Below are 25,398 nucleotides of genomic sequence, written 5' to 3'. Positions count from 1 at the left end.
CTACTGGCTGCCTCAGCTTTTTGTCTCCTGCAGCTTTGGGATCTTAATATGGGCAGTGCTAGTCAGAAGAGAAGCTGAAAGGAGTACTCTAAGCAGACTCTGGGATCCTTAAACCCAGGTGCCCTCCTCACACAGGCTGAAGCCTCCAGGCCCTCCCCTTCCTGCTTATCTACTCAGACCATCCTACTCCCTTCTCACGCCCCCTTGGACCACACTCAACTGCCCTTTTCCATGATGAAGAAAGGGGCATACCCTCAATGCCTTCTCTTTTCTTCCACCCCCCACCCGGCAGTGGTGATCCAGACATGGCTGGCGCAGGTAGCAATGTGTGAGAAACAGAACCGGCCCCTTCTGAGTGAGCTACCAGAGCCCAGGCCCAACACTCTTGGCTTGGAAGGGCTGAAGAAGTTAATGCAGCACTGTTGGAGCCATAAGCCCAAGGATAGGTCCTCCTTCCAGGGTGAGTTGGCCATTTGGCAGGCAGCTGGGACAAGACCTGAATCTGTCAGCAAGGGGCTTCACCTAGGAAGAAGTTTTGTTCACCTGCAGCCCACTCTGCTGTCTCTCCAGACTGCTGATCAAAAACCTCTGAAGTCTTCCTTCTGGAGCAGGACAAGAGGGATGCTGCTGTCTCCATGGTGAACCCTCACCCATACTCCCAGGGATGTTACAACATGGCTCCCTTGGCTACCCAGTGACTCCCCACTGACCACTGTTCTTTATGCCTTAATCTTCTCCACCCCCCACCAACTCTCAAGTTCCCAGACGGTAAATATGGCCCAAGAGACTACTTCCTCCAATTAACTCTGGCTGTCTCACACCCAGCAAGCTCCTCCTGTGTCTGCAGGTGAAGAAGTTTCTTTCTGAGCACAGGAGAAGCAATAGAAGGTTGTTTTCCCTAGAACCAGGCCGAGGAGAGACGGAAATGGATGACCCAGGGGGAATCATGGGAAGCCTGTGCTCTTGGAATGATTCCACAGTCTCTGAGAGCCTGAACAGCCTGCACCTGGAGGAGTGCCCCAGCACTGTTCCTAAAAAATGTACAAGCCTTACTGAGATCAGGACACAGAGAGAGCAGGTTCAGGATACCAAGATAGCAGGGGCATCTTCAGATTCAACTACCTGACTGCCCCAAACTCCAAAGACCTCACCTTTCAGAAGCCAGATACCCAACCCACCTCAGGTTGGGTCCCAGGTTCTGGGGCCCAAGGAAATTAGGTGAGCCATTGGTGAGACTAGCGGATGAGCTGGAGTGCCCTGTGAATCCTGTCCTTTTGCCAAGGAAAACTTGGGGCTGAGGAGTCTGTAGTAGGGGAATCAGGCCCCTGGACATGGGGCCTGAAAGCTCCGTGTTTGTTTGCAGGGGGCTGAGAGATATGGCAAGAACTGGCCCCACTGGACCTCAGGGCTAAATCCAATACCGGGTACTCATCCTTCACCCCTCCTTTTCCCTGCTCAATTCTTTCCCCAGCTTCTTCCTCAAGACATATGTCCAGATACCTTGGGAAGGGGTGGGGGGAGGGTGTTAGAGATCATCTAACCCAACCTCTTCCTTTAATAAATGAGGAAACTGACACCCACTGGGAGAGGATCCCACTGAGATCACATAGCAAAGCCTGGATTTGCCCCTGGGTCTTCTGACTTTCCCAGCACCAGCTCTGCCAGCCCCTCTAAGTTCCATTGTTGCTATGTCTGTCCAGAGGGTCTCTGAAGAGAAGAGACCCAAATATCAGTATCTCAAATGTCAGTTATCACTCTTCTTAAGCTTTTGTGAACCCAGTTCTAGAGGGGCAGCCTGAAGGGGAAGGCCAAGGGCAAACCTTGACCGGCCCCTGGCTGATTCAGAGACCCAATACTTGCATTTCCCCAGGGTGAACGCGAGGTGCCGCTGCTCCGCCTAATTTTGCTGCTAATTTCTCTTAAAGGGCAGCTGTCTATCGTCCTGGACGGGTGCCAAGGGGTGCAGATAGGAAACAACAACTACTTGAACATACTAGGGAGACCCACCCTGCCCACACAGGGCCCGGCACCTCCCAGCGTGGGTAGGGGCTGGCAGAACCTTCCAGGAGTAAGTTCTGAAGAAGGGTCCTGAAGAGCCTGAAGCCTGGAGTAGGTCACAGGGCGAATATAAGAATGTGAATTGCTGCACCTTCTAAACCGTCTCAGGGATGAGGCAGCAAACACCCCTTTTTGAAGCGGCGACTTTCTTGGGGAACCCGCCGCCACCACCCAGGCAGACTTTATGAACTGCCCGCAGGGAGAACTCAGTCAATAAATGTTGTGGAATTTTAGCCAAAGCGCGAAGCTGGAGGGTGAGGCTAAGGCGTCCTCCAGAGGCCGGGAGGGACAGCGATGGTGGGCCGGTGAGCTGGCAGTGAGGGAGGGGGAGGCACTGTATCCTCGCCAAGGCCGGAAGCCAGGATGCTGGGGGCTGGGGCCTGGCAACGGCGTGGCACACAAGGTCAGGGCCCAGACCGTGGCAGGAAGGAATCCCTGAGGCCTGGCTCCCCGGGCAGCTCTAATCTCAGGGCGGAGCTCTTCCTCTGGATCTGGGGCACCGCTACCCCACCCTAAACCTAAGATCTGGGGACAAAGGCTGTGGTCCCAACTCCCCACTTTTCTTCTGGGCTTCAGAAACACTACCGCGGCTTTGCGGGGGGGGGAGCTTCCTGGAAATTCGCAGACCCTGGCCTTTTTTGTGCCCTGCATGATGCCCCTGACTCAGAGGTCAGCCCTCATACTACCATCTCCCTCCCCATCACACACACTCACATGCACATTGCTTCCCAGGCTTGGGAGCCCTTTTGATTCCCCGTTGGTGTCTGGGAGTGGAAAGCCATGGCTCCACAAAGCTAAGCACAGACGTGCCACCTTCCATGGAGCTGGAGACAACAGGAACATCGACAGTTCACAGCCACAGCTCACAGCCACAGCGGCTGCCAGCAGGGCGGAGAGAGGAGGGGAATGAGCATCCCCCACTCTGAACTGATCCCAGTCCCCATGTGGCACCGGGACCCGCGTTCTTCCCTACATTCTCGGCAGGCCTTGCTCCAACCTCCCCCAGTTCCCCCACATCCTCGCATACCGCCTCCGTTTTAATCCTTCGCCCACTCTCTTCCCCCCCACCCCCACCCCCACCCGTTATCTCCCACAGCCGGCATTCCCCTTCCTTGAACTAGCCGAAGGGGGAAGGCGGTGGTGTTAGGAGAGACAATCAGTGGGGGAGGAAGCCAGGGGAGTCAGGCTCCTGCACGGGAAGGGGCTGGGCTGTCCCGTCGGGGAAGTGGGAGGGGGCCTCGGCGCCGGGGGGGGGGGGGCGGAGAGCCTGTCGCCCCGGGCTCTGAACCACCAGCGTCGCGGCTTCGCTGCCCTGGAGGCGAGCTTGACTCCTCAACCGTCCCCCCGGGCTCCCTGCGTCGGCGGCGTCGCGGGCAGTGAGTTCGCCGGAACCAGGATCCCCCGGCTCCACCGCAACCACCCCAGGCCCTGTCTCCTGGCGATGAGGCTCTTGCCAGGGCACCTCTGCAGAGCTTGAGGAAGGAGCAGGGAAGTCTTGGAGATTCCCTCCACCGCCAGCTGGGAGAAGGCTGGGAGGCCTCAGGGAGTGCCTGGAAGGAGACCTGATTGCCGCGAAATTGCGGGCGCCTGCTGGCAGAGGCTTGAACCCAGTGAGAGACGCACAGTTGGGCCTGGGCCCGGCGGCAGGAGGTAACCCGGCGGCAGGAGGTAACCCGGTGCCCGGCCCTCCCCAGCCCGGAGCTCGGGGAGGGGAAGACCATGGCCGGCCTCTTCAGTCCCCGGCCGCCCCCCAGCGAAGACCTCTTCTACGAGACCTACTACAGCCTAAGCCAGCAGTACCCGCTGCTGCTACTGCTGCTGGTAATCGTGCTCTGCGCGCTGGTGGCGCTGTTCGCCGTCGCCTGGGCCAGCGGCAGGGTGAGAGGGGCCCCCGGCGCTATGCGCCTTCTCCAGGGCGGTGTCTCTCTGCTGCGGGATGGAGGGAGGATCACTACCCAGGGGGCATTTTCGGCGTTGGGGTTTATGAGGTTTTCTCCGTGCGTTTTCTTTACTGGGAGCTGTGAAAGAGCTTTGGACCTTACTATGAACCTATAGTGACCCTGGGCAAGTCACTCCACTTCTCTGGGCCACAGTCTCTGGGTCTGCGCAGGGAGATAGCTGAGCCCTGGACGCTTCTAAGTTCTCCGGCTTCTGACAGACCTTGGGAGCTTCTATTATCTAAAAAACTGGTTCTAAAATAAATCCAACACTGGATTTTCCAATTTTCCAGCGTGGGAAATTCCACTGAGGCCCCAGGAGAATTCGTTTCCTGGTTTTCTCTCCCTCTTAGGGTGTGGGGCAATTGTACCCACGAACTCGCAGAAGGCATCCTCCATCCTGCTCTCAGTTCAGTCCCCAAATAAAACCATTTCTAGTTTCATTGTTGGGTGTGTGTGAGGCAGGGGGTAGAGACAGGGGGTCTTCCAATCCGTTTCTGGAAACATCCTGCTCCGGGTTTACCTCAGAGCCAAGATGGTAAAATCATTGGGAGCGTCAGTCTTTGCCGGTCCAGCCCGAAGTCCGGAAAGAGGTGGGACAAAGGGTAGGGACAGCGGCGGGACGACAACGCTAGAGCTGAGGCAGGTGGCCAGGGCGCAGACTACAGCGGCGAGGGAGATGCCAGGTGCGGTAGTCCTCGGGTGCCCCCTGCTGCCCGAGCATTCTTTCGAGCAGACCCGGGTGCCCCCTGGGCCCGGGAATCTCTGGAACAAATTGGCCAGATCTGGATATTCTCATTCCTAAATGTCTTCTGTGAGCCAGGATCTTTCACTCACTTCAGGGACCCAGACGGGCACTATGACTCCCATTTGAAAGATGAGAAACTGAGGCACAGGAAGGTCATGGATTCACAAATGACCAGGTCTTCTGGTCCGTGTCCCAGCCGCCCAGCCGCCACTGCAGGAGCCAAGTGAGAATAAAGATATTGAATTGAACCGTATAAAATTGCCGGCCCTGTGGATTCAAACAGAACATCAGCAATTTCATAATATGAATGGCAAGCGGAGACGCCTGTGTCTTTTTCAGACTTGGATTTGAGACACTTTTAAGAACTGGCCAGAAAGGGGCTGCCGGCCCTTACCTGGTTCGCTCCCCCTTGCCTTGGGAGAGCTCCCCAAACTCCCCATCCAGTCTTCCCCTAACGCGTTGTCTCTCCACAGGAGCTGGCCTCTGACCCGGGCTTCCTGACCACCGTGGTGTGCGCACTGGGCGGCTTCTCGCTGCTGCTGGGGCTGGCTTCCTGCGAGCAGCGACTGCAGCGCTGGACGCGTCCCCTGTCTGGCCTGGTGTGGGCCGCGCTGCTTGCGCTAGGCCACGGCTTCCTATTCACCGGGGGCGTGGTCAGTGCTTGGGACCAGGTGAGAGGGGCCTCAGCTGGGGCGGGGAGGAGGGGAGTGAGCCCGGGCTTCGAACCCCAATCCAGGCATGAACAGCTCCTCGCCAGCCTGATGCTTCCCACGTCACTCCATCCCTCCAGGTGTCCTTCTTTCTCTTCGTTATCTTCACGGTGTACGCCATGTTGCCCCTGGGTATGCGGGACGCCGCCGCCGCGGGCCTCGTCTCCTCACTATCTCACCTGCTTGCCCTTGGACTGTACCTTGGGCCCCAGCCAGACTCACGGCCAGCGCTGCTGCCCCAGGTGAGCACGCACGTAGCATGAGTGGAGCCCTGGGCCCACCCCGCTGCGCGCTAGTTGGTTCTCCAAACTTTGGCTGAGTTCTGACATAAAAGCAGAGCGCAGTGCCGGGCGCTGGGTACAAATACCAATAGACCGCGAGCGTGCCCTCGTGGAGTTCACGGAGGTGTGCAGCGCAATACCTACCGACGCCAGAAGAGGGCTCTAGGAGCACGGGGAAGGGAGTCTTGGTGACTAGTTCGTCCGGGGACCAAGGTGGTAGAGACAAATGTGGATGATGGAACTTTCACAGAGAATGTAAAATGCAAGCTTGAGTAGTTTTATGCGACTGGAATGTGAGGGGGTGAAAATGGTAAAGTGGTGCTCCAGGCAAGGGAAACGGCGCATGCAAAGGTTTCTAGAACTAATCATGTTGGTGCAGCAGCGAAGAGTCTGGAGCACGGGGAAGTGAAGTGCCCCTAAGGAACAAGTACCCACCACTTGTTCGGCAATACTTAGGTCCCTAACTGTAGAGCCTGATCCTCCCCAGCCCGTCTTCGTGACCAACTCCAGCCGCACGCATAGCCTCCTCACCCCCACCCCGATCCCGCGCCTTCTGAGGCCGGCCCTCACCCACAGCTAGTGGCAAATGCGGTGCTGTTCCTGTGCGGGAACGTGGCTGGAGCGTACCACAAGGCGCTGATGGAGCGCGCGCTGCGTGCCACGTTCCGGGAGGCGCTCAGCTCCCTACACTCACGCCGGCGGCTGGACACCGAGAAGAAGCACCAGGTCAGCTGGCCCGGGGAGGCGGGGTGGGCCCAGGCTCAGACAGAGGAAGTGTTTAGATCACACAAAAGACACGCTTCACAAGCTGAGTGACTTGGGGCAAACCACCCGACCTTCTATTTCCTCCCTTGTAAAACGTGCCTTTGTCCACCTTGGAAGGTTATTGTAAGGCTCAAACTGAAGCTTGTAAAAGAGCTTTTACACTTTAGAAAAGACGCTAACTCTTGCAACAGTGGTGGGAGTTCAGTCCCTAAAGGTGATCAGTGCAGACCGGGTGCTGAAACTTGGCTGGGTGTGCTGGGGAGGACCTGAGGGAGTATGTTGGGGAGCATCTGTTGGAGGTGGGGCAGTGTGTGGGCTCCTGGTTGGTTTGGGGGCTGGGGCTCCTGGCAGTAGGGTGCAGGAAAGTTGGGACTCATAATGACCTCCCCCAGGAACACCTTCTCTTGTCCATCCTTCCTGCCTACCTGGCCCGAGAGATGAAGGCAGAGATCATGGCCCGGCTGCAGGCTGGACAGGGGTCACGGCCTGAGAGCACCAACAATTTCCACAGCCTCTATGTCAAGAGGCACCAGGGAGTCAGGTATAAGGAAGGATGCAGGGAGGGGAGGAGACTGTGGGCTGAGGCACCCTGCCCCTACTAATGCAGTCTGCCCTCCCCAGCGTGCTGTATGCGGACATAGTGGGCTTCACACGACTAGCCAGCGAGTGCTCCCCCAAGGAGCTGGTGCTCATGCTCAATGAACTCTTTGGCAAGTTCGACCAGATTGCCAAGGTCAGAAGGCGCCTCCTTCCCCACCCAGGGAGCCACAAACACTCCCACCCTGGAAAGCCTCTTTCAAGAGAAACCCCTGCCTTACAAGGCCCCAGTCCCACTTCAGAGCTCATGTGGACTCCCAGGTACTTTATGGAAGTAGGAAGCCCTCTCAAACATTCTGAGTATGGAGCTACACACCACATACCTTAGACCTGGAGATACCTCTCAACATCTTCCCAGATGCCCCATCAAATACCCCCAAAGTTCTCAGACCTACAGCATAGATATTTCTGAACACTACAACCAAATCTAGAGAAATTTTCACATGCTACAACCATGGGAGGCCCTTCCAAGGGAAATTTCTGCCCTGTGTGACCTCAGCCCAGTCGCCTTTGAGGACCCCACGGATATCCCCAAACAACCTAAACTTGAGACCCCCCCAAACACCTCAGTCCTGAAGCTACTCTATATTCCCAAGTCTGGATACACCCTAGACATGCCAAAGCTGGGGAGAGTCACAGATATTCCAACCCTTCTGAGAAAGACATCCACATGGGAGACCTCAGCCAGCTCCACGTCAAGTTTAGGGAACAATGGGCTTAAGCATAACAACGATTGTGAGGATGGTGCAGGACAGGGCGGTGTTTGGTTCTGTTGTACGTAGAGTTGCTATGAGTTGGAACCAACTCGATGGCACCCAACAACAACAACAAACCTGAGAAGACTCCTCTAGACACTCCCAACCTCAGAAGCTCTTCAGGAATACCACACTGATTCATTTTCCCTAACTCCTCCCTGCCTACTCTGGCCTCTAACCAGGTGCTCCCCTCACCCCTAGGAGCATGAGTGCATGCGGATCAAGATTCTGGGAGACTGTTACTACTGTGTCTCTGGGTTGCCCCTCTCCTTGCCAGACCATGCCATCAACTGTGTGCGCATGGGGCTGGACATGTGCCGGGCCATCAGGTCAGCTTAGGATGGATGTGGGAGAGGGACAGGCAAGGTGGTGGAAGTCCTTCTTGGGAGTGGAGGCATGTGGCATGGGTGGAGCTGGAGGCAGAGCCTATCTAACGCACACCCTGTTCAGGAAACTTCGGGCAGCCACCGGCGTGGACATCAACATGCGTGTGGGCGTGCACTCGGGCAGTGTGCTCTGTGGAGTCATTGGCTTGCAGAAATGGCAATATGATGTCTGGTCCCATGATGTCACCCTGGCCAACCACATGGAGGCAGGCGGTGTGCCAGGGTGAGACCTGGGCCCCAGGCAGCTACAGCAGGAGGCCATCTAGGCCTCACACACACCGCCACCCTTTTCATAGTGGCCTAAGCTGAGCACAGTCCATGTGGGGTTCATCAGGTTCCTGGGCTGCAGGGAGGGGAACTGGAGAGCACCTCTTTTCAGCAGAGAGCTTTGCATGAAGTCAGGCCTCCAGGAATGCTCTTTGAAAGAAATGAGAGATTTGGAGACCCTCTGTGCTGACTCCAACTACCCCCTCCCTCCAGACGAGTGCACATCACAGGGGCCACCCTGGCCCTGCTGGCAGGGGCTTATGCTGTGGAGGATGTAGCCATGGAACACCGGGACCCATACCTTCGGGAGCTAGGGGAGCCTACCTACCTGGTCATCGATCCCCGGGTAAAAGCCCAGCCTGAATCCCATGGGCTGATTCACCAAACCATCCCATGGCCAACAGGCCTGATCTCTTCTCCTCTGCCAAAGATTGAGTTCCTGGGACCAAGTGTGTGTGTTGGAGCAGGCAGGGGGTGGGAGAGTGGGGGGAGGACACAAAGCTCTAAGGGCTGTGGGGGCGGATATGGGGAAGCATCTGCGATCTTTACTCTCTGCCCTCCTACGCCCCCTGCAGGCTGAGGAGGATGAGAAGGGCACTGCAGGAGGGTTGTTGTCCTCTCTGGAGGGCCCCAAGATGCGTCCATCACTGCTGATGACCCGCTATCTGGAGTCCTGGGGTGCAGCCAAGCCTTTTGCTCACCTGAGCCACATAGACAGCCCTGTATCCACCTCCACCCCTCTCCCGGTACGTGCACCTCCATCACTAGCCTGGCACTTATGTAAACCCACCCCCATGGGCTTCACTCCCTTCCTCCCCCCCCACCTCTGATGAATCAATTGATGACCCTTGACATTCCACGGTCCTGAACTATCTGGTCACCCCAGTCACTGGTTCCAGACCCTTCTCTGTGCTTCCTTCCAGAGAAAGGGCAAAGATTGCTGCCCTGTGAGCTCACTTCAGAGGAAATTCTAAATCCACACAGACACCATGTCCATCACTCACCAGCCTCCACTCAGGAGAGTTCCTTCTCCTGATCCCACAAAGGTGGTAGACTACACTTCCTCCTGACTCTGAGGAGGTTGTCAATTCCCACCAGGACAGGTGTCTGTTTAACTCAACTCCTGCTAGCTGCATGCTCTCCTCTTCCAACCCCACAAGGACTGGGAAGGCTGGGCAAATCAGTTGCTACCCCTACTCCCCAGTGCTTGTATACTGATAAAATGAGGTGACAGTGAAAATCACAGATGGCCTTGAAGAAGGACATCACCATAAGCAGGCAGGGTTGGGGAAGGAGGGAAGGCTACCTCTTGTCTAGGTGAAAGAGCAGGGCCAATCACTGGCTGATCCTATGTATAGCACCTTCAGGTAATCAACAACCCACCAGTTGGTGGAGGATCCTGGATCTCCCCCACTGGCTGGCTCTCGGGTTGATGCTTAGCAACTAGCTACTGGATGCCCTCCTAAGCAACCCAGGTTATGTTTATAAAGACCTGCGTCAGGATTAGTTTTCCTCCTCCTCAGCCTGCTGTCCCCCATCTTATCTGGCCTTCCTAAAACCTGTTGGCCATTCCCAGCCACCTTTCTGCAGATCTTCCCAGAATCCTCTCTACTAGATAGACCTGGCTGGATTTATGGGATGACTCCAGAGTACCCTCTCTGTGCTCTATCCCCCCTCTTCTTCTACCCCGCAGAAAAGTACCAAAGATAAGTGCACACTGGGGGCTGAATGGAGGGAGTTAGCAGGAGTGGTTCAGGGGAGTGCAGTCATGCGTTGCTTAACGTCTACTATACGTTCTGTGAAATAGGACGTTATGGGATTCAGACATTGCGTGAACACCATATTGTATACTGGCAGTCCCGGGTTATAGGCCCAGCCCTGCCCACTGTTCCACCCGCCTGAGGAGCAGTGGCTGCGCAGGCAGCTGGATTGGGACTTTGCGCATGTGGGTGGGGGGCACAAGGGGCTCAGAGAGGTGGCCACAGGGACCGAGAGGGGAGCAAGTGTGAGGGTGCCCAGGGTGCAGCTGGCAGTGGCAGCCCTGCCTGGTGCGGCTGCTCCCTGATCATATGCAGACACACCCAGAGCCAGGAGCCCAGGAGCACCCCGGCCCAGCTCGGGCCCCTGCCAGCGCCTGCAGCAACAGCAGAGGAGCTAAGACAGGCACTGCCCTGTGCCGGGAATGAACGGCTGAACGGCTGCTGGGTGGGTGAATGAAGCCAGGAGGAATGACAGGAGGAGGAGGTACTTCAGGGATTGGGATGTGCCCAGCAGCCACCCTGCTTGTTCACTCTGGGGGTTTGGAGGTCTTTAAAACCATTCCAGAAAAACCAAATCCACTGCCTGCGAGTCGATTCCAACTCATAGTGACCCTGTAGGACAGAGTAGAACTGCCTCATAGGGTTTCCAAAGCTCTAAATCTTCACTCTTGGGGAGTGGCTGGTGAGTTTACCCTGCCATAGCAGCCAAAGCTTTAACCACTGCACTAGCAGGGCTCTTAAAACCATTAGGGGGAAATAATACACAAAAGGAGAACTGCTTTCCCTTGAAACAAAACAAAACCCTATGGGACCACTGACATATATGCAGTAGGGCATTGCTTGAATGGACGTTATGTGGCACGTGAATGCATTTAACCTCAAACTTCAACATGGAGTAGGAGAGAGGTCAGAGGGTTAGGCTGGCAAGAGGAAGAGGCAGGAACAATCCAAGGCCAGCTGACTGTAGCCAGATGAGGTCTCCAGGGTGGGAGTGGGGTGGAGTATAGGGCTTGCTTGAAGCCTAGGGACTGTGAGACAACTTCAGGTTCAACCCTGTGATACAGACATCCCCCAAAGCCCATGTGAGACCTGCTCCCACTCCTTACTGGTGTGTAGGCTAAGAAGTGTCAGGATCAAGGGGCAGGAACCGACTGTTCAAAGGTACCTCCTGAGGCAGATCTCACTAGCCCAGAAATTTACGTCACAGCACCTGAAGTTCTAATTGTTAGCTGCCTTCAAGTCAGCCCTCAATTCATGGCAACCATGTGTGTTACAGAGTGGAACTGCTCCATAGGGTTTTCTTGGCTATAATCTTTACAGAAACAGATTGGCAGGCCTTTCTTCTGTGGAGCCAGTGGGTGGGTTCAAACCACCACACTTTCGGTTAGCTGCCAGTGTAAACAGCTTGCTCTACCAGGGCTCCCTGAAGTCCCAGGGGGCATGAGCAAATGTTAGAAATCCTGAGAGTCAGCATCAGCATACTTTTTCTTTTTTTTCCAATTGTGGTAAAATATATGTAACAAAACATTTTCCATTTCAACCATTTTTACACGTACAATTCAGTGACATTAATTACATTCATGCTGTGAAACCGTCACCATGATTTGGTTCCAAATTTTTTATCACCCTTAACAGACACTGACTACCTCTTAGACATTAACTCCCCATTTCTGCCCCCGGTTAACCACTAATAAGATTTACCATCAACTAACTCATAATGTGGAGCTTTTATCCATTTATCCCTTCCACGTTTTCTGAGCGCTTACTCCGTGGCAAGCACTGAGCTAGGTGTTGAGAAGACCAAACTGAATACGATGTTTTACCCTGCCTTCAAATTTCTTGCAGGCATTGGGGGAGCGGGAGTGGTAGGCAATTTAAAAAAAGCTAAGGCATAGATGTACGGGTGGGCCTATACCTAGACCAGACCCATTCATATTCTCTCTCTCTCCTTTCATACGCATCTGGTTTCAGGGAAGGGGGTGATGTGGCCCTCCTGCCTTCACAGAGCCAAAGGGAGCAGGGGAGAATGGCCACCAGGCTTCTTATACTGGACAGTGGCCCATAGAACGTCATTCTCCTCCCTCCTGGGTTGTCCTCACCTGCTTTATGTGCATGCTCATCTTCCAAACTCTGCTTACACTGTGCGCTCCTTTGAGTGAAAAGAGAATACCTATAATCAGGTTTCTTTCTCTTCCTCTTTTCCTTTCTTCTCCATTTTTTGTTAGCTCTCCACCACCTTCCAGCTCACGCCTGGTGGATATCACAAAAGGCCAGAGGGGAGTCAGAACATTCTGCCTTGTCACTCAATCTAAGCCAAATAGAATGTTTTGGCATCCAAAGGTGACGGGAAAGTCCCTGCCTTTGGAATTTTGGGTCTTTAGAGATGGTGAGACACAGAGAATCAACATCTACTCAAGCCTATAGAAGATAAATGGCTGCCCAGTAAGTGGTAGAAACTATCAGGAAATCAAAGGAAAGCCCCTGGGGGTCTAAAGAGTCAGAAGGCACCTTAAGGAGAAATGGATTTGAGGTGCTGTTTAGTAGAGAGAGATGGGGAAGTCATTAGGGGCAGGAGAAGCCACAGTCAAGGTGCCACAGTCAAGGACGTGTGTAGGACATGCAGTGCAGTTCACAGTCTGTCTCACTCCAGAGAGGCTCCAGGATATTCACGGTCTCCCCATCTCCCCCTACCCAATGTGCTCTCCCAGCAGGAGAAGGCCCTAGCTTCCTTCAGCCCCCAGTGGAGCCTGGACCGGTGAGGAAGCCCGAGCATCTTGGCAGCAGGGCTCTCTGGGTGACCTACCTCTATCCTCCCTGTCTTGGTGGTGACAGACTGGGCTCTCCTGTGCAGGAGCCGTACCCCCCGGGGACTAGATGATGAACTAGACACTGGGGATGCCAAGTTCTTCCAGGTCATCGAGCAGCTCAACTCTCAGAAGTACGGGAAGCAGAAGAGGGCTGGAGGCTCTAGGGTCATGTGGTGGCGGAGGGATGGTGCTCCCCTGATCACCTGGAAGGACGTGAGGGCTTCCCTGCTCTAGCCCAGGCAGGCTCACCTCACCACCTCCTCCTGCCCTCTCTCTGCCCTGCTCTTTCCTCTCTGGTACTTACCGCCCCCACTTCCTACCAGACAGTGGAAACAATCGAAGGATTTCAACCCACTGACACTGTACTTCAGAAAGAAGGAGATGGAGAAGGAGGTGGGCTGGGGCGTGGGTGGCACCAGAGGATTTCCCAACTTTTGTTCCTTCGTCCCTGGCAGTAGTCATGTCCTGTGGCCTCACCTCCCCTACCCAACTGTGCTCAGTTTGTGACCCTGGGGGTGAGGGGTTATGCCTGTCTCCAAAAGAAAAGCTGCTCTAGATTGAGGAGGAGGAGGGTAGCTGTGTGGGGAATCGGTAGGGGCTGCGTGGGACTGAACTAGAGGGTAGGATGGTGAGGCAGGGAACCCACTCCTGCCTGGGATTGACTCCTTCAAGGTGATGGGCACCTTTAGTGCCCTGTCTCCACCTGACCCCTCCCTTCCAGTACCGGCTCTCTGCACTCCCCGCCTTCAAATACTATGCAGCCTGCACCTTCCTGGTTTTTCTCTCCAATTTCATCATCCAGATGCTGGTGACAAACAGGTGAGGGATACCGAGGCAAGGAAAGCCCTGGTTCTCATATACTTATTGCCTTTTCCTCCCTGACCCACAACCCACACTTTTCCCCTTTACCCCCTTCCCTTCGCCTCGGGCATTACCCACAGAGGAAATGCGTGTTCTGGGGAACCAGTGATAATCACAGCCCTCATCTTAATATCGTACATCCTGTGGACTTTCGGCATAGCCCGAGTTTCACGTGCCTCTGTCTTCTAATTCTAACAACATCCCCTGAAGGACGTTTGGTTCCCTTTGAGCAGATGAGGAACTGAAAAACCAGAGAAGCCCAAAGTCTCACAGCAAATGAGGAAGCTTAGAAAAGTAGGTCCTTACTCCTAGGCCACTGCCAGGAGGGGCGAGGACTTCTTAGAAATTCAGCCAGAGTGAAAGAGCTTTGGCCTAAAGGCCAGTAAGATTGGTCTGATGCAGCCTCAGCAACTCTTTTGGGCCCCCTGCCCCCCTCCAATACTGTCCCTGCCTTATTAGTTCCTGGTCCACCCCAACACTGCCCGAGACCCCTCAGCGTTCTCAGATGCATCAGAACTTAATGTCTTTTACCAGCCAGGATCCCATCAGCAGCCAGTCTGGACCCTGAGGACCAATCTGTGCCATGTCTCCCAACCAGATCACACAGCACCCTCACGGCGCAAGGGGAGACTATTCTGACACTTTGAGGCCTCACCCTTGTCTCTCTTTAGGCCTCCAGCTCTGGCCATCACCTATAGCATCACCTTCCTCCTCTTCCTCCTCCTCCTCTTTGTCTGCTTCTCAGAGCACCTGACGGTGAGGCTGGGGGCGGGGGCAGAAGTGGTGACGGGGGGCCCTGGCCACAACCTGATCTGAAGGGGGCACTCCAGCCCCATTGCTGACCACTCATGCTCCCTCTGCAGAGGTGTGTCCTGAAAGGCCCCAAGATGCTGCACTGGCTGCCTGCACTGTCTGGCCTGGTGGCCACGCGGCCCGGCTTGCGAGTCGCCCTGGGCACCGCCACCATTCTCCTGGTCTTCGTCATGGCCATTACCAGCCTGGTGAGGGTAGGGGTGAGGGAAGTGGCTCCACCCACCCCCATCAGGGCATATTGGACCTGCCAGGGGTTGAGAGGGGCGCCCTGGATTTTGGGGAGCAGCTGGACTAAGGCCAGGGGATGCTGGAAATGTTGAACAAGTATGAAGAAAAAATTCACACTCTCAGCCTACCCCCTGGACATAATCATTGCTAACCCTTTAGTGGACATCCTTCCTGTCTTCTACGTGGGCACATCTTTCTTACTTAGCCCTTTAGCTATGATTGTGTAGCTAATTTTGATGAATTTTTTAGAACTTAGAATAATAAATTTTTAGAACTTAGAATAAAAATCCGGGGAAGGCATCTTAGGGATCATACCCACCTCATTCCCCAGCCAATTTACAGAACAGGAAGCTGAAGCCCAGAGAGGTTAAGTGGCGGGCAAGAGATCCGTGGCAGACTAATACGCATAACACGCACTCCCGCGTCTCCCTGCCCCATGAGGACCCCAGGGTTGAGGTTTCCTCACCAGTCAAAAATAGCAGAATCCATTTCTTTGGAGGAACCCAGCTCTGACTCATCCCTGGGTCAGCTGACACCCAGTGCAGGCCACCCTTAAGCCCTTATCTCCTTATCTCCTACTGCAGTTCCTCTTACCAGCATCATCCAACTGCCCTTTCCGGGCTGCCAATGTGTCCGCCATGGCTTTCAACCTCTCCTGGGAGCTTCCTGGGTCCTTGCCTCTCATCAGTGTCCCGGTGAGTGCTCCTCCACAACCCTGGATCTCCTACCCAGGCTCTTCCTCACACCCCTGCCTCCTTAGTTGGAAAGAATTCCATCCTGAGAATTGGAACAGACTTAAGTCACACCTGGTATGCATTTGACACAACCTGACCCCTAGATGGACCTGGGCCCTGGGAGGGGTGGGCCAGGAGGCCTGGGGTATCCATGCACCCTGCCCCACCTCCTGACCCCCTACCTGGCCCCACAGTACTCCATGCACTGCTGTGTTCTGGGTTTCCTCTCCTGCTCCCTTTTCCTACACATGAGCTTCGAATTGAAGCTGCTGCTGCTCCTGCTGTGGCTGGCAGCCTCCTGCTCCCTCTTCCTGCACTCCCATGCCTGGCTGTCCGACTGCCTCATCGCCCGCCTCTATATGGGTTCCTTGGACTCCAGGTGCGCATGACTGCTGAACAGCGGTGCCCGGGCCCTCCTGGATGGGGGTGAGACAGGATAGAGCAGAACTGCCCTCACCTTACTGGCCTAAACCACCCACAGGGCAAAGGGAGGGAGGCAGAGGGCTGTGTGGGCACTGGGGGCAGGGAGGAGGAAAGCAGGAAGGGGGCAGGGGGAGGGACAACCTTGATCCGTGGCTTCCTCAGGCCAGGGGTACTGAAGGAGCCCAAACTGATGGGAGTCATCTCCTTCTTCATCTTTTTCTTCACCCTCCTCGTCCTGGCTCGGCAGGTAAATCACCCAGCTCAGCCCTCCCGGTTCCTGTGAATGGTGACGCTGGGGTCTCCATATTTGTGGCTTGGTCTAGCTCATTCTTCCTCTTAGTCCTACATCTTCAGGGTTTGGTCCAAGCAGTGTGCCCACCAGCAGCATGTAGGTGCTTCCTTTATTTCACCTTCACTATACAAGAGGAATGCCCTCAAGTGCTTCCTATCCCTCCAATCTGGTAAAACCCACACTTAAGAAAAAAAAAAAAAAACTCCCAATTCTGCACACCCTAGTTTGAATCTAGTTTCAATGGCCGTCTGTCCCAGGGATGCTTCCAGCTTAAGCCTTATTTCTACTTAGAAAGGCGGGGGGAGGGTTCGGGTATCACGGAGTGGGGGCAGGAACACTCAGGAGCTTAGGCTTTCCCTGCACTGTGTGTCCCCATGGCCCCGGTGACCCCTCCCCCAGAATGAGTATTACTGCCGCCTGGACTTCCTGTGGAAGAAGAAGCTGAGGCAGGAGAGAGAAGAGACAGAGACAATGGAGAACCTGACTCGGCTGCTCTTGGAGAATGTGCTCCCTGCACACGTGGCCCCCCAGTTCATTGGCCAAAACCGGCGCAATGAGGTGACTCCTGACCCCTGACTCCTGAGCCCCAGATCATCATAGGGATTAATTGTGGAGGAAAGTCTTGGCCCTTGGCCCATCATCTCTGCACTCCCCCATAGTGGCCAGGCACTTGTCCCTGTCGGATGCCGTTGTTCTCACAAGATCTCAGGCTCTGTCTTCAGTGAGCACAGAATCTCTGTGTTTCAAGTTCATGCTTGGAAGGAAAGTCTTTTCCAACTCATGGCTACTCCATACCTTTCAGAAGCTTAATCTAGTGTTGATGGGGTTTTCTGGAAGGTACAGCCCAGCCATCTCTCTAGACCTGCACTTTCCAATATGGTAGCCACTAGCCACATATGGTCTTTAAATTTAAGCTAATTAAAGTTAAAAATTCAGTTGCTCAGTCACACTAGCCACATTAAAAGTGGTCAACAGCCACATGTGGCTAGTGGCCACCATATTGGACAGAACAGATATAGAACCCTTCCACCACTGACTGCAGGAAGTTCTCTTGAACGACATTGCTCAATTCTTGTATGACGTGAGTCGATTCTGACTCACAGTGATACTCTAGGACAGAGCAAGCTGCCCCATAGGGTTTCCTAGGATGTAGGTGAGATCATCAAGTCTTTTCTCCCAGGGAGCCACTGGTGGGTTCAAACTGCCGACTTTTTGACTAGCAGCCACGGGCTTAACCATTGCACTACCATGGCTCCTTGATACTGCTCTAAAACCCCACCACCGTTGAGTCAATTCCGACTCACAGCGACCCTATAGGACAGAGTAGAACTGCCTGATAGGGTTTCCAAGGGTGTAAGTCCTTACAGAAGCAGACTTTCTCTCGCAGAGGGGCTGGTGGGTTTGAACCTGCTACCATACGGTTAGCAGCTGAGCATTTTAACCACTGTGTCACCAGAGCTCCCTGCTCTAGACCCTCAAAAATCTTTCTATAGTTGGACCATCACAAAGTTACCCACATGCATGCACCATCTTATTTGTAGCACCACTGCTTCACTCTCTCAGCTATGGAAATGCTCCTGGCCTGATTGAGGGATATTAAAACAAACAGCTCAGGGGCTGGTCCACAGCCTTATGCTACCACCACGAGCTCTCTACTTTCAAGATCAGAAGTAGCTCTACTTCTCCTAGTTTCCTCTCTTACAGACACTGGGAATCTTGTAACTGATCCATCTCTCCCTTCACATTGGCTACTAGAAAGCTCAGAGCCTGAATCTAGGACTAACAAGGACTTCATGGCACCCATTTTGTGAACCAACCTCAGACCTAATTGTGTCTTTACCACCTTATCCTTATTTTCCCTTTGCCCCATTTTCCCTTTTATTGCTTTATTTTATCTTCCACATATGCTGAAGTAACTGACTTAACACCTTTCAGGAAAAAGATAGGATATAAAAATAATTCCCATTGACATGATCCCACTTCTAGATGTGATCCTTTCACTTAGCTGTGAGGTGATCCTGACCCCAAACCTTTGCCTCTCCTAGAATTACAATGAGACCCAATCTTTGATTCCCAAGTTCCATCCCCAGGTTAACTTGGCCCTGCCCCAACCCAATCCTTAAACGGAGGGGTTAGGAGTGTGGACACAGGGAGGAGGGTCCCGTGCAGACCCAGAAGGGGGAAGAAGGTGGTGCTCACCCCTCACCTCAGCCTTCCGCCCAATCCAGGACCTCTACCACCAGTCCTATGAGTGTGTTTGTGTCCTCTTCGCCTCAGTCCCGGACTTCAAGGAGTTTTACTCTGAATCCAACATCAACCACGAGGGGCTGGAGTGTCTGCGACTGCTCAACGAGATAATTGCTGATTTTGATGAGGTGACTCTCATTTCGTCCTCACAGCCATGAGGCCAATCTTCCCCTCCCCAACACCCCCTTTCCTCTGATCACCCAGCTCTGTCCCCTCCAGCAACTCTGGCCACTACTAACTCTCCCTCTCCTGCAACTACTCCCCACTCTGGACCTTTGGCCTCCAAAGACCTGGGGCTGGCTGGCCTTCTGGGAGAAAGGAGCAGGTGAGCTTAGAGAGACTGGGGACACAGCCTCCTATCTCTACAGCTGCTCTCCAAGCCCAAGTTCAGTGGGGTAGAGAAAATCAAAACCATCGGCAGCACCTACATGGCAGCCACAGGTTTAAATGCCACCTCTGGACAGGATGCACAGCAGGTACAGCATCCCCTCCTTACCTACCAACCTTCATCTGGGCTCACTGGTGGGCCAATAAGCGGGACTTATTCCTGTTCCCTCATTGGCGCATCCTGGTGGATGGCCCATTGCCAGGATGCTGAACGAAGTTGCAGCCACCTTGGCACCATGGTGGAATTTGCAGTGGCTCTGGGGTGTAAACTGGATGTCATCAACAAGCACTCATTCAACAACTTCCGCCTGCGTGTGGGTGAGGACCTTCTCTTGCTGGGGCAGTCTAGCCCTCCTCACCTTCTCAAGCTCTTCCCCCACCAAGTACTTTGTTAGCTGCTCCCTGCTCATCCCTGAGCCACTGCCCCACCCCCCGGATCTACCCCATGGTGTAGGGCATAGAGCTGCTGGGCCAGGAGCTGTAAGGCTATTGGCTGCCTTCCCTAAGCCACACTCCTGCAGCCTGGAGAGCCCTCCTCTCCTCTAAGACCACCCTGCCCCAGCCTCTCCCCTCTCCCAGTTCCTTCAACTTCTGCTTTCCTTCTCCTTCCTCAAAGTTCCACCCCTCAAGACCCCTTCTTTGCCACAACTCTTGTCAGGGTTGAACCATGGACCAGTAGTGGCTGGTGTGATTGGAGCCCAAAAGCCACAATATGACATCTGGGGCAACACAGTGAATGTGGCCAGCCGCATGGAGAGTACAGGGGTCCTGGGCAAGATCCAAGTGAGGGAGCTGCACTGGAGGCATGGGAGGGGTGGGAGGGATAAGGGTAGGGCCACCCCACACTCTCTTCCCTCCTCCAATTCCAGGTGACTGAGGAGACAGCCCGGGCCCTGCAATCCCTGGGCTATACCTGCTACAGGCGGGGCATCATCAAAGTCAAAGGCAAAGGGCAGCTTTGCACATACTTTCTGAACACAGACTTAACACGCGCTGGACCCCCCTCAGCCACCCTAGGCTAAGACCTTCCACTCCCCTCCTCTCCACTCCTGAGATCTTCAATAAAGAGATTCTGGTGTGTCTGGAGCCAGTTGATGCCAGAAGCTTCTGGTCGAGCTGGGGATTGCCTTCTTGTCCCTCAGTAGGACAGCTTCTTCGAGACCAAACTGTGTTTCTGCGTGTGAGTGTGCAGGCATGAGCATGGGTGAGCCTGAGTGTGTTGGAAAGGGGTGATTCTGTTTGCAAGCTCAGGAAGAGGGCTGCCTCACCCTGTCTGCCTGCCAGCCAACCTGATTTCAGTATTTTGTACACCTTGATTTTTTTCTTTCACAGATGTTGGAAGGAATCTCCAAGAAAATGTCATTTGACCCACATTTATTCAACAAACACCAATCAAGCACTTATTATGGGTTTACCATGCAGCATGAGCTAGAGGCCTGGGAAGTAATCTACTAGGTCCCTCCCAGTTTCAGCTTCTCTTCTCAGATGGCCCCACCATGCTTTCCAATGAGTACCGGTAGACAATTTGGGAATTCCCCTGTTCTCAGATCCATCAGATACCCCCTGATTCCTTCTAGGCCCTTCTTTACACATCATGATGTTCCAAGTGGGTCTTGGAACATCAACGGCTTATTCCCACCTGCTCATATTTTGGGGCTTTCTGGACTTCTAAGTCTCTTGTAGATGTTGCACATGAATTTTTTTTTTATTGATTAATTTTTCTTGCTATTAATTTTTTTTTTAATTAAGCTTCAAGTGAACATTTACCATTCCAATCAGTCTGTCACATGTAGGTTTACATACATCTTACTCCCTTCTCCCACATGCTCTCCCCCTATTGAGTCAGCCCTTACAGTCTCTCGTTTCATGCCAATTTTGCCATCTTCCCTCTCTCTCTATCTTCCCATCCCCCCTCCAGTCAAGAGTTGCCAACACACTCTCCAGTGTCCACCTGATTTAATTAGCTCACTCTTCATCAGCATCTCTCTCCCTCCCACTGACCAGTCCTTTTCATGCCTGATGATTTGTCTTCGGGGATGGTTCCTGTCCTGTGCCATCAGAAGTTCTGGGGAGCATTGTCTCTGGGATTCCTCTAGTCGCAATCATACCATTAGGTATGGTCTTTTCATGAGAATTTGGGGTCTGTATCCCATTGGTCTCCTGCTCCCTCAGGAGTTGTCTGTTGTGCTCCCTGACAGGGCAGACATCGATTGTGGCCGGGCACCAACTAGTTCTTCTGGTCTCAGGATAATGTAGGTCTCTGGTTCATGTGGCCCTTTCTGTCTCTTGGGTTCTTAGTTGTCGTGTGACCTTGGTGTTCTTCCTTTGCCTTTGCTCCAGGTGGGTTGAGACCAATTGATGTATCTTAGATGGCCGCTTGTTGGCATTTAGGACCCCAGGCGCCACAATTCAAAGTGGGATGCAGAGTGTTTTCATAATAGAATTATTTTGCCCGTTGACTTAGAAGTCCCCTCAAACCAAGTTCCCCAGACCCCAGCCCCTGCTCCGCTGACCTTTGAAGCTTTCACTTTATCCCGGAAACCTCTTTGCTTTTAATCCAGTCCAATTAGGCTGACCTTCCTTGTATTGAGTGTTGTCTTTCCCTTCACCCAAAGCAGTTCTTAACTACAGGCACATGAATTTTTGAGTTTGCTTCCCTGGCTGCTCTTTTGGAGAGACTCCATAAGTACAGATTCCACTGCTGCTGCCATCTTCCCAAAATGTTGTTAGAACAGAGCTAGGCAAAGCTGTCTAAGACAACAGTGACACATAGGAAATAATGACTCATCCCTCTCACTTTTGGGAATCTTTATTTCCTTGGGGTAACTGTGGCCACAGAAGGCCCCACCCTGTGCCAGGGCGTGTGTTAGGGGCTGGCAGGATGCTGATGGGCAAATTCTAGGGAATAAGATCTGATGATTTGGCTCTCAAATGAGACCTCCTTGGGAGATGGAGGAAAGGATGGGGATTTCCAAGACCATCTCCTGCTGAGAGATGAAGATTATTGCAGGAAATTGGAAAGTCGCACGAACAATAGCTGTCACAGGCTATGGGGTAGATGGTGTCATAGTAGCGCTAAGTTTTATCAGAAGATCCCCTGAGTCAGGGAGTCTGGAGTCATGAGTTCACATTGCCTTCCTTGATCAGCATCTTTAGGAGTCTTAGTAGTCTGTAGACCTCCGTTTTTCAGGGTATGATCTGCAAACTAGCTGCCTCAGAATCATCTGAGGGCGGGAGGGGATGATTTCTATGTCTTTTTTAGGTCCCAGTGGTGATGCAAATGGCTTTTGTTTGACTACTAACCTTAAGGTTTATGGTTGGAACCCACTCAGTGATGCCAAAAAAGAAAGGCCTGGCAAGTCTGACTATTAACCTAAAGGCTGGTGGCTGAAATTCACCCAGTGACACCGCAGAAGAAAGGCCTAGTAATCTGTTTCCCTAAAAATTTCAGCCAAGAAAACCCTGTGGAGCAGTTCTACTCTGTAACACATGGGACTCCACCTCAACGGTTTGCTTTTTTTTGTTACCTTTTTTTTTTTTTAGTCCTTCCAGAGTTGAAAATCATGGGGAATTAAAGGATGTGACTCTCAATGACTCAGAGGGATGTCATAAGGGCCACCTGTGAGCACTCAGTCCCCCATCACACACAAGCCCCACTCACAATGCTGACCCAATTTCAGATTTCAGTTTTAATTGTAAAGCTGCCATTGAGAGCCAGGCCCGAGCAGGCTTTCTCAGTCGGCGGCCACTTGCCCCTCCTTCTCTCTTCTTCCGCTCAAGCCCCCACTCTCATTCTCCTCCTTGGGGTACAGAATTGGGTCAGGCCAGCAGGAGGGCCCTCCACCAGGAGGAAAGTGAGCATCCTTCCATCACCACCCACCAGGCCTAGTTCAGTTCGCTTCACTCTAGAGGGTTGGAGGAGGCAGTGAGATCCTCGGTGGGGGCAGGGTCAGGAGAGGTGGGGGCGCCCCTCATGGTCTGGCCCAAGGTGCCCCCGCGGCGGGCGCTGGACCCCTCAGAGCCCGTGCCCTCCAGCAGCTTGGCTATGAAGCCCACGCCGGCCGAGCGCAGCAGGCCACCGCCGGCGCAAGCATACAGCACAGGGTTCACGCTGCTGCTCAGGAAGGCGAGCGCGATGAGCACCTTGTGGGTCAGGAGCAGCCGCATCCCCGCTGGCCCGGACCAGGCGGCCAGGCCGGCCAGCGAGCGGCCCGCCTCGGCCAGGTTCACCACGTGATAGGGCAACCAAAACGCAGCGAAGGCCAGGATGATGAGCACCACCAGGCGGCCGGTGCGGCGACTGCGACGGAAGCGCCGGGCCTGCAGCCTGCGCCCGATGTCGGAGTAGCTGGCCACCACGACCAGGAAGGGCAGCAGGAAGCCGGTGATGGTCTCAAAGAGCAGATGGAAGGCCCGGTGTCCTTCAGTAGGGTACTTCATGAAGCAGGCCAGGCTCCTGTTGTTCTTTTGCAAGGCCACCGTGCGGTACAATAAGACGGGCGTGGCCAGCAGTACGGACGCCACCCAAATGCCTGCTAGCACCCGCCCAGCCATCGCCTTGGTGCGCAGCTTCTGGGACAAGAAGGGGCGGGCCACTGCCAGTGAGCGGTCCAGACTCATGGCCGTGATAAGCAGGATGCTGGCATACATACTGACCCCGCAGATATAGAAGCAGAGGCGGCAGCCAACCAGTCGAAAGTCCCAGGTGCCTCGGGCCAGGGCGGAAAGGAAAAAGGGGGCAGTGAGCAATACGGCCAAGTCAGCCAAGGCCAAGTTCAGGACCAGCAGGGTAGTGACGGAGTGCTTCTGCATTTTTGCCAGGATGCTCCACACCACGAATCCGTTGCCAGGAAGCCCCACAACCAGTGCCAGTGATAGTAAAATGATGGCCAGCGGTTGGAAAAAGACACCTGGTGAGGTTGCTGCTCCAGGAGATGTAGTGTTCATGGCCATTGCAAGGACCTGGAGAGTGGGTGGACACCCCAATGAGGATAGGGCACCAAGGGTTTCCTGACACTATGGACTCACTTAGCCTGAGTACCCTTGCCTGTTTCCAAGGTCAGCAACCTCAGAGGCACCTCGGCAGTACACTGTCTCCTTCACTGCCCACTAACCTTGGAGATCTGTCTTGGGAGAGAGAAAGACTGGTTTCCTAACCAGGCCATTGGCCCCCTTCCTGCCCACAGACATACTTGCAAAATATACAACCACAGCAGCAGCAACAGCATTTCCAGAGCCTTTCAGCCTCCTGTTAGGAGCTCTGAAACCCAGAAACAAACTGGGGGGCTTTCCTCACCATTGCTACATCCCTTTAAAGGCTAGCTGCTCTGTCCCCTGCCAGGCCCTTAACCCCCTCAGTCCCATTGACTTCCTCCAGTCACCTATCCACTCTCCCCAGATGCCCAGTGTCCGCCAGAGATAGGAAGGAGTTAGCGGGCAGGCAGTGAGAATGAATCCTGCCAACTCCGTTTATCACTGGGCAGGCTCTCCTTGCACCTTCTCTCATAGCGGTACCCCATCACCACCACCAGCACACCCAGGATACTTACAGGCTTTGCCAAGTACTGGTTGGAAGCTGGTGCCAATCCCAGGGTCAGGGCAGGGTGGTGTGGCCTATCCCCAGATCTGTCCCAGTGCCCGGGGCCTAGCCCCAGGTCTGGGTGCTGTCAGCTAAGTCAGCCAGAGAGGAAGTACCACGGAGCAGGAGGTGGGGGGAAGATGAATCTTCCTTAGGGTGGGGCTGAAACCCCCACCCCTCCCTTCACTAGTAGAAAAAAAATAGTCTCTGTGTTCCAGGAGAGCCCAGTGAAGAATCCTCAGGGGTGGAGCCAGATGAGAAGAACCTAGGAAGGGACAGTCAGAGGAAAAGGAGGCGGGGGAGTGAGTAGGCTGGGGTGTGGTCCCAAGATGCAGGTCTAGACTGGAGAATTGGACAGACTAAGAAATTGTGTCATATAGGATGACAGAAGGAAGAAAGAGAAGGTGAACAGGCTCAGACTGAGAGGCCAGAATTCCGGGTAGCTTTATTTTTTTGTGAACAAAGTAGATTTTTAGATTAATAGGAAGTGTAGGTTGAAGAAGTGGTTAAGTTCTGGGTTCGGGTTAGGTAACATCGTGACTTAAAAGAAGGATGCCGGTAAATGCTGAAGGGGACAGCACCCTATCCTTGGCTTCGGTTCAAGCCAAGAGCAGGGGAGGAAACCCAGAGCCCTCTTCAAGCACCCCCCATCCCTCCCCTCACATCAGGGGATTGATTACACATTCCAGGTCAACCAGTAATCCATTTTCTTTAGAAGAAGCCAGAGCTCAAAGATCTCCAAACAGAATGCCAATTTCTTCCCA

General features: G+C 54.0%; 2 protein-coding genes across 8 annotated transcripts; one reads left to right on the top strand and one right to left on the bottom strand.

The window, feature by feature from the left end:
- Nucleotides 1-3,313: 3,313 nt before the first annotated feature.
- ADCY4 (adenylate cyclase 4) lies at nt 3,314-20,142 on the top strand. 7 transcript variants are annotated; one of them, XM_049898354.1, is made up of 25 exons: nt 3,314-3,936; nt 5,217-5,414; nt 5,534-5,695; nt 6,311-6,460; nt 6,892-7,040; nt 7,121-7,232; nt 8,053-8,180; nt 8,302-8,460; nt 8,718-8,850; nt 9,080-9,250; nt 12,976-13,019; nt 13,116-13,202; nt 13,395-13,464; nt 13,793-13,890; nt 14,604-14,688; nt 14,796-14,933; nt 15,558-15,668; nt 15,902-16,086; nt 16,293-16,377; nt 16,822-16,980; nt 18,651-18,797; nt 19,038-19,145; nt 19,260-19,374; nt 19,715-19,839; nt 19,926-20,142. In XM_049898354.1, the coding sequence occupies exons 1-25, from the start codon at nt 3,778-3,780 to the stop codon at nt 20,076-20,078; spliced, it is 3,231 nt and encodes a 1,076-aa protein (XP_049754311.1). In that variant the 5' UTR covers nt 3,314-3,777; the 3' UTR covers nt 20,079-20,142. The 7 variants fall into 7 exon arrangements, with proteins under 7 accessions (XP_049754311.1, XP_049754308.1, XP_049754310.1 ...); XM_049898351.1 differs by having other exon boundaries at nt 15,558-15,782; XM_049898353.1 differs by having other exon boundaries at nt 12,973-13,019.
- A 1,263-nt stretch (nt 20,143-21,405) lies between these two features.
- LTB4R (leukotriene B4 receptor) lies at nt 21,406-25,000 on the bottom strand. Its single transcript, XM_049898358.1, has 2 exons — nt 24,606-25,000; nt 21,406-24,018 (listed from the first exon to the last, which is right to left on the bottom strand). Exon 2 carries the CDS (start codon nt 24,007-24,009, stop codon nt 22,957-22,959), a length of 1,053 nt encoding a protein of 350 aa, XP_049754315.1. The 5' UTR covers nt 24,010-24,018; nt 24,606-25,000; the 3' UTR covers nt 21,406-22,956.
- Between the last annotated feature and the right edge of the window lie 398 nt (nt 25,001-25,398).

The sequence above is a fragment of the Elephas maximus genome, chromosome 10 (assembly GCF_024166365.1).
Source record: "Elephas maximus indicus isolate mEleMax1 chromosome 10, mEleMax1 primary haplotype, whole genome shotgun sequence".
Taxonomy (NCBI): Eukaryota; Metazoa; Chordata; class Mammalia; order Proboscidea; family Elephantidae; genus Elephas; species Elephas maximus.
Note: the sequence above shows the minus strand (reverse complement) of the source record. Positions and strands in the feature narration are given on the sequence as shown.

What these genes read in the sequence shown, in the direction of transcription:
- LTB4R (XM_049898358.1), bottom strand. Translation starts at nt 24,009, where the DNA reads ATGGCCATGAACACTACATCTCCTGGAGCAGCAACCTCACCAGGTGTC.
- ADCY4 (XM_049898350.1), top strand. Translation starts at nt 3,778, where the DNA reads ATGGCCGGCCTCTTCAGTCCCCGGCCGCCCCCCAGCGAAGACCTCTTC. An exon ending in AGTTCGACCAGATTGCCAAG is followed by an intron (nt 7,233 to 8,052) that starts GTCAGAAGGCGC and finishes CCTCACCCCTAG; the next exon opens with GAGCATGAGTGCATGCGGAT. An exon ending in TCATGGCCATTACCAGCCTG is followed by an intron (nt 14,934 to 15,557) that starts GTGAGGGTAGGG and finishes CTCCTACTGCAG; the next exon opens with TTCCTCTTACCAGCATCATC.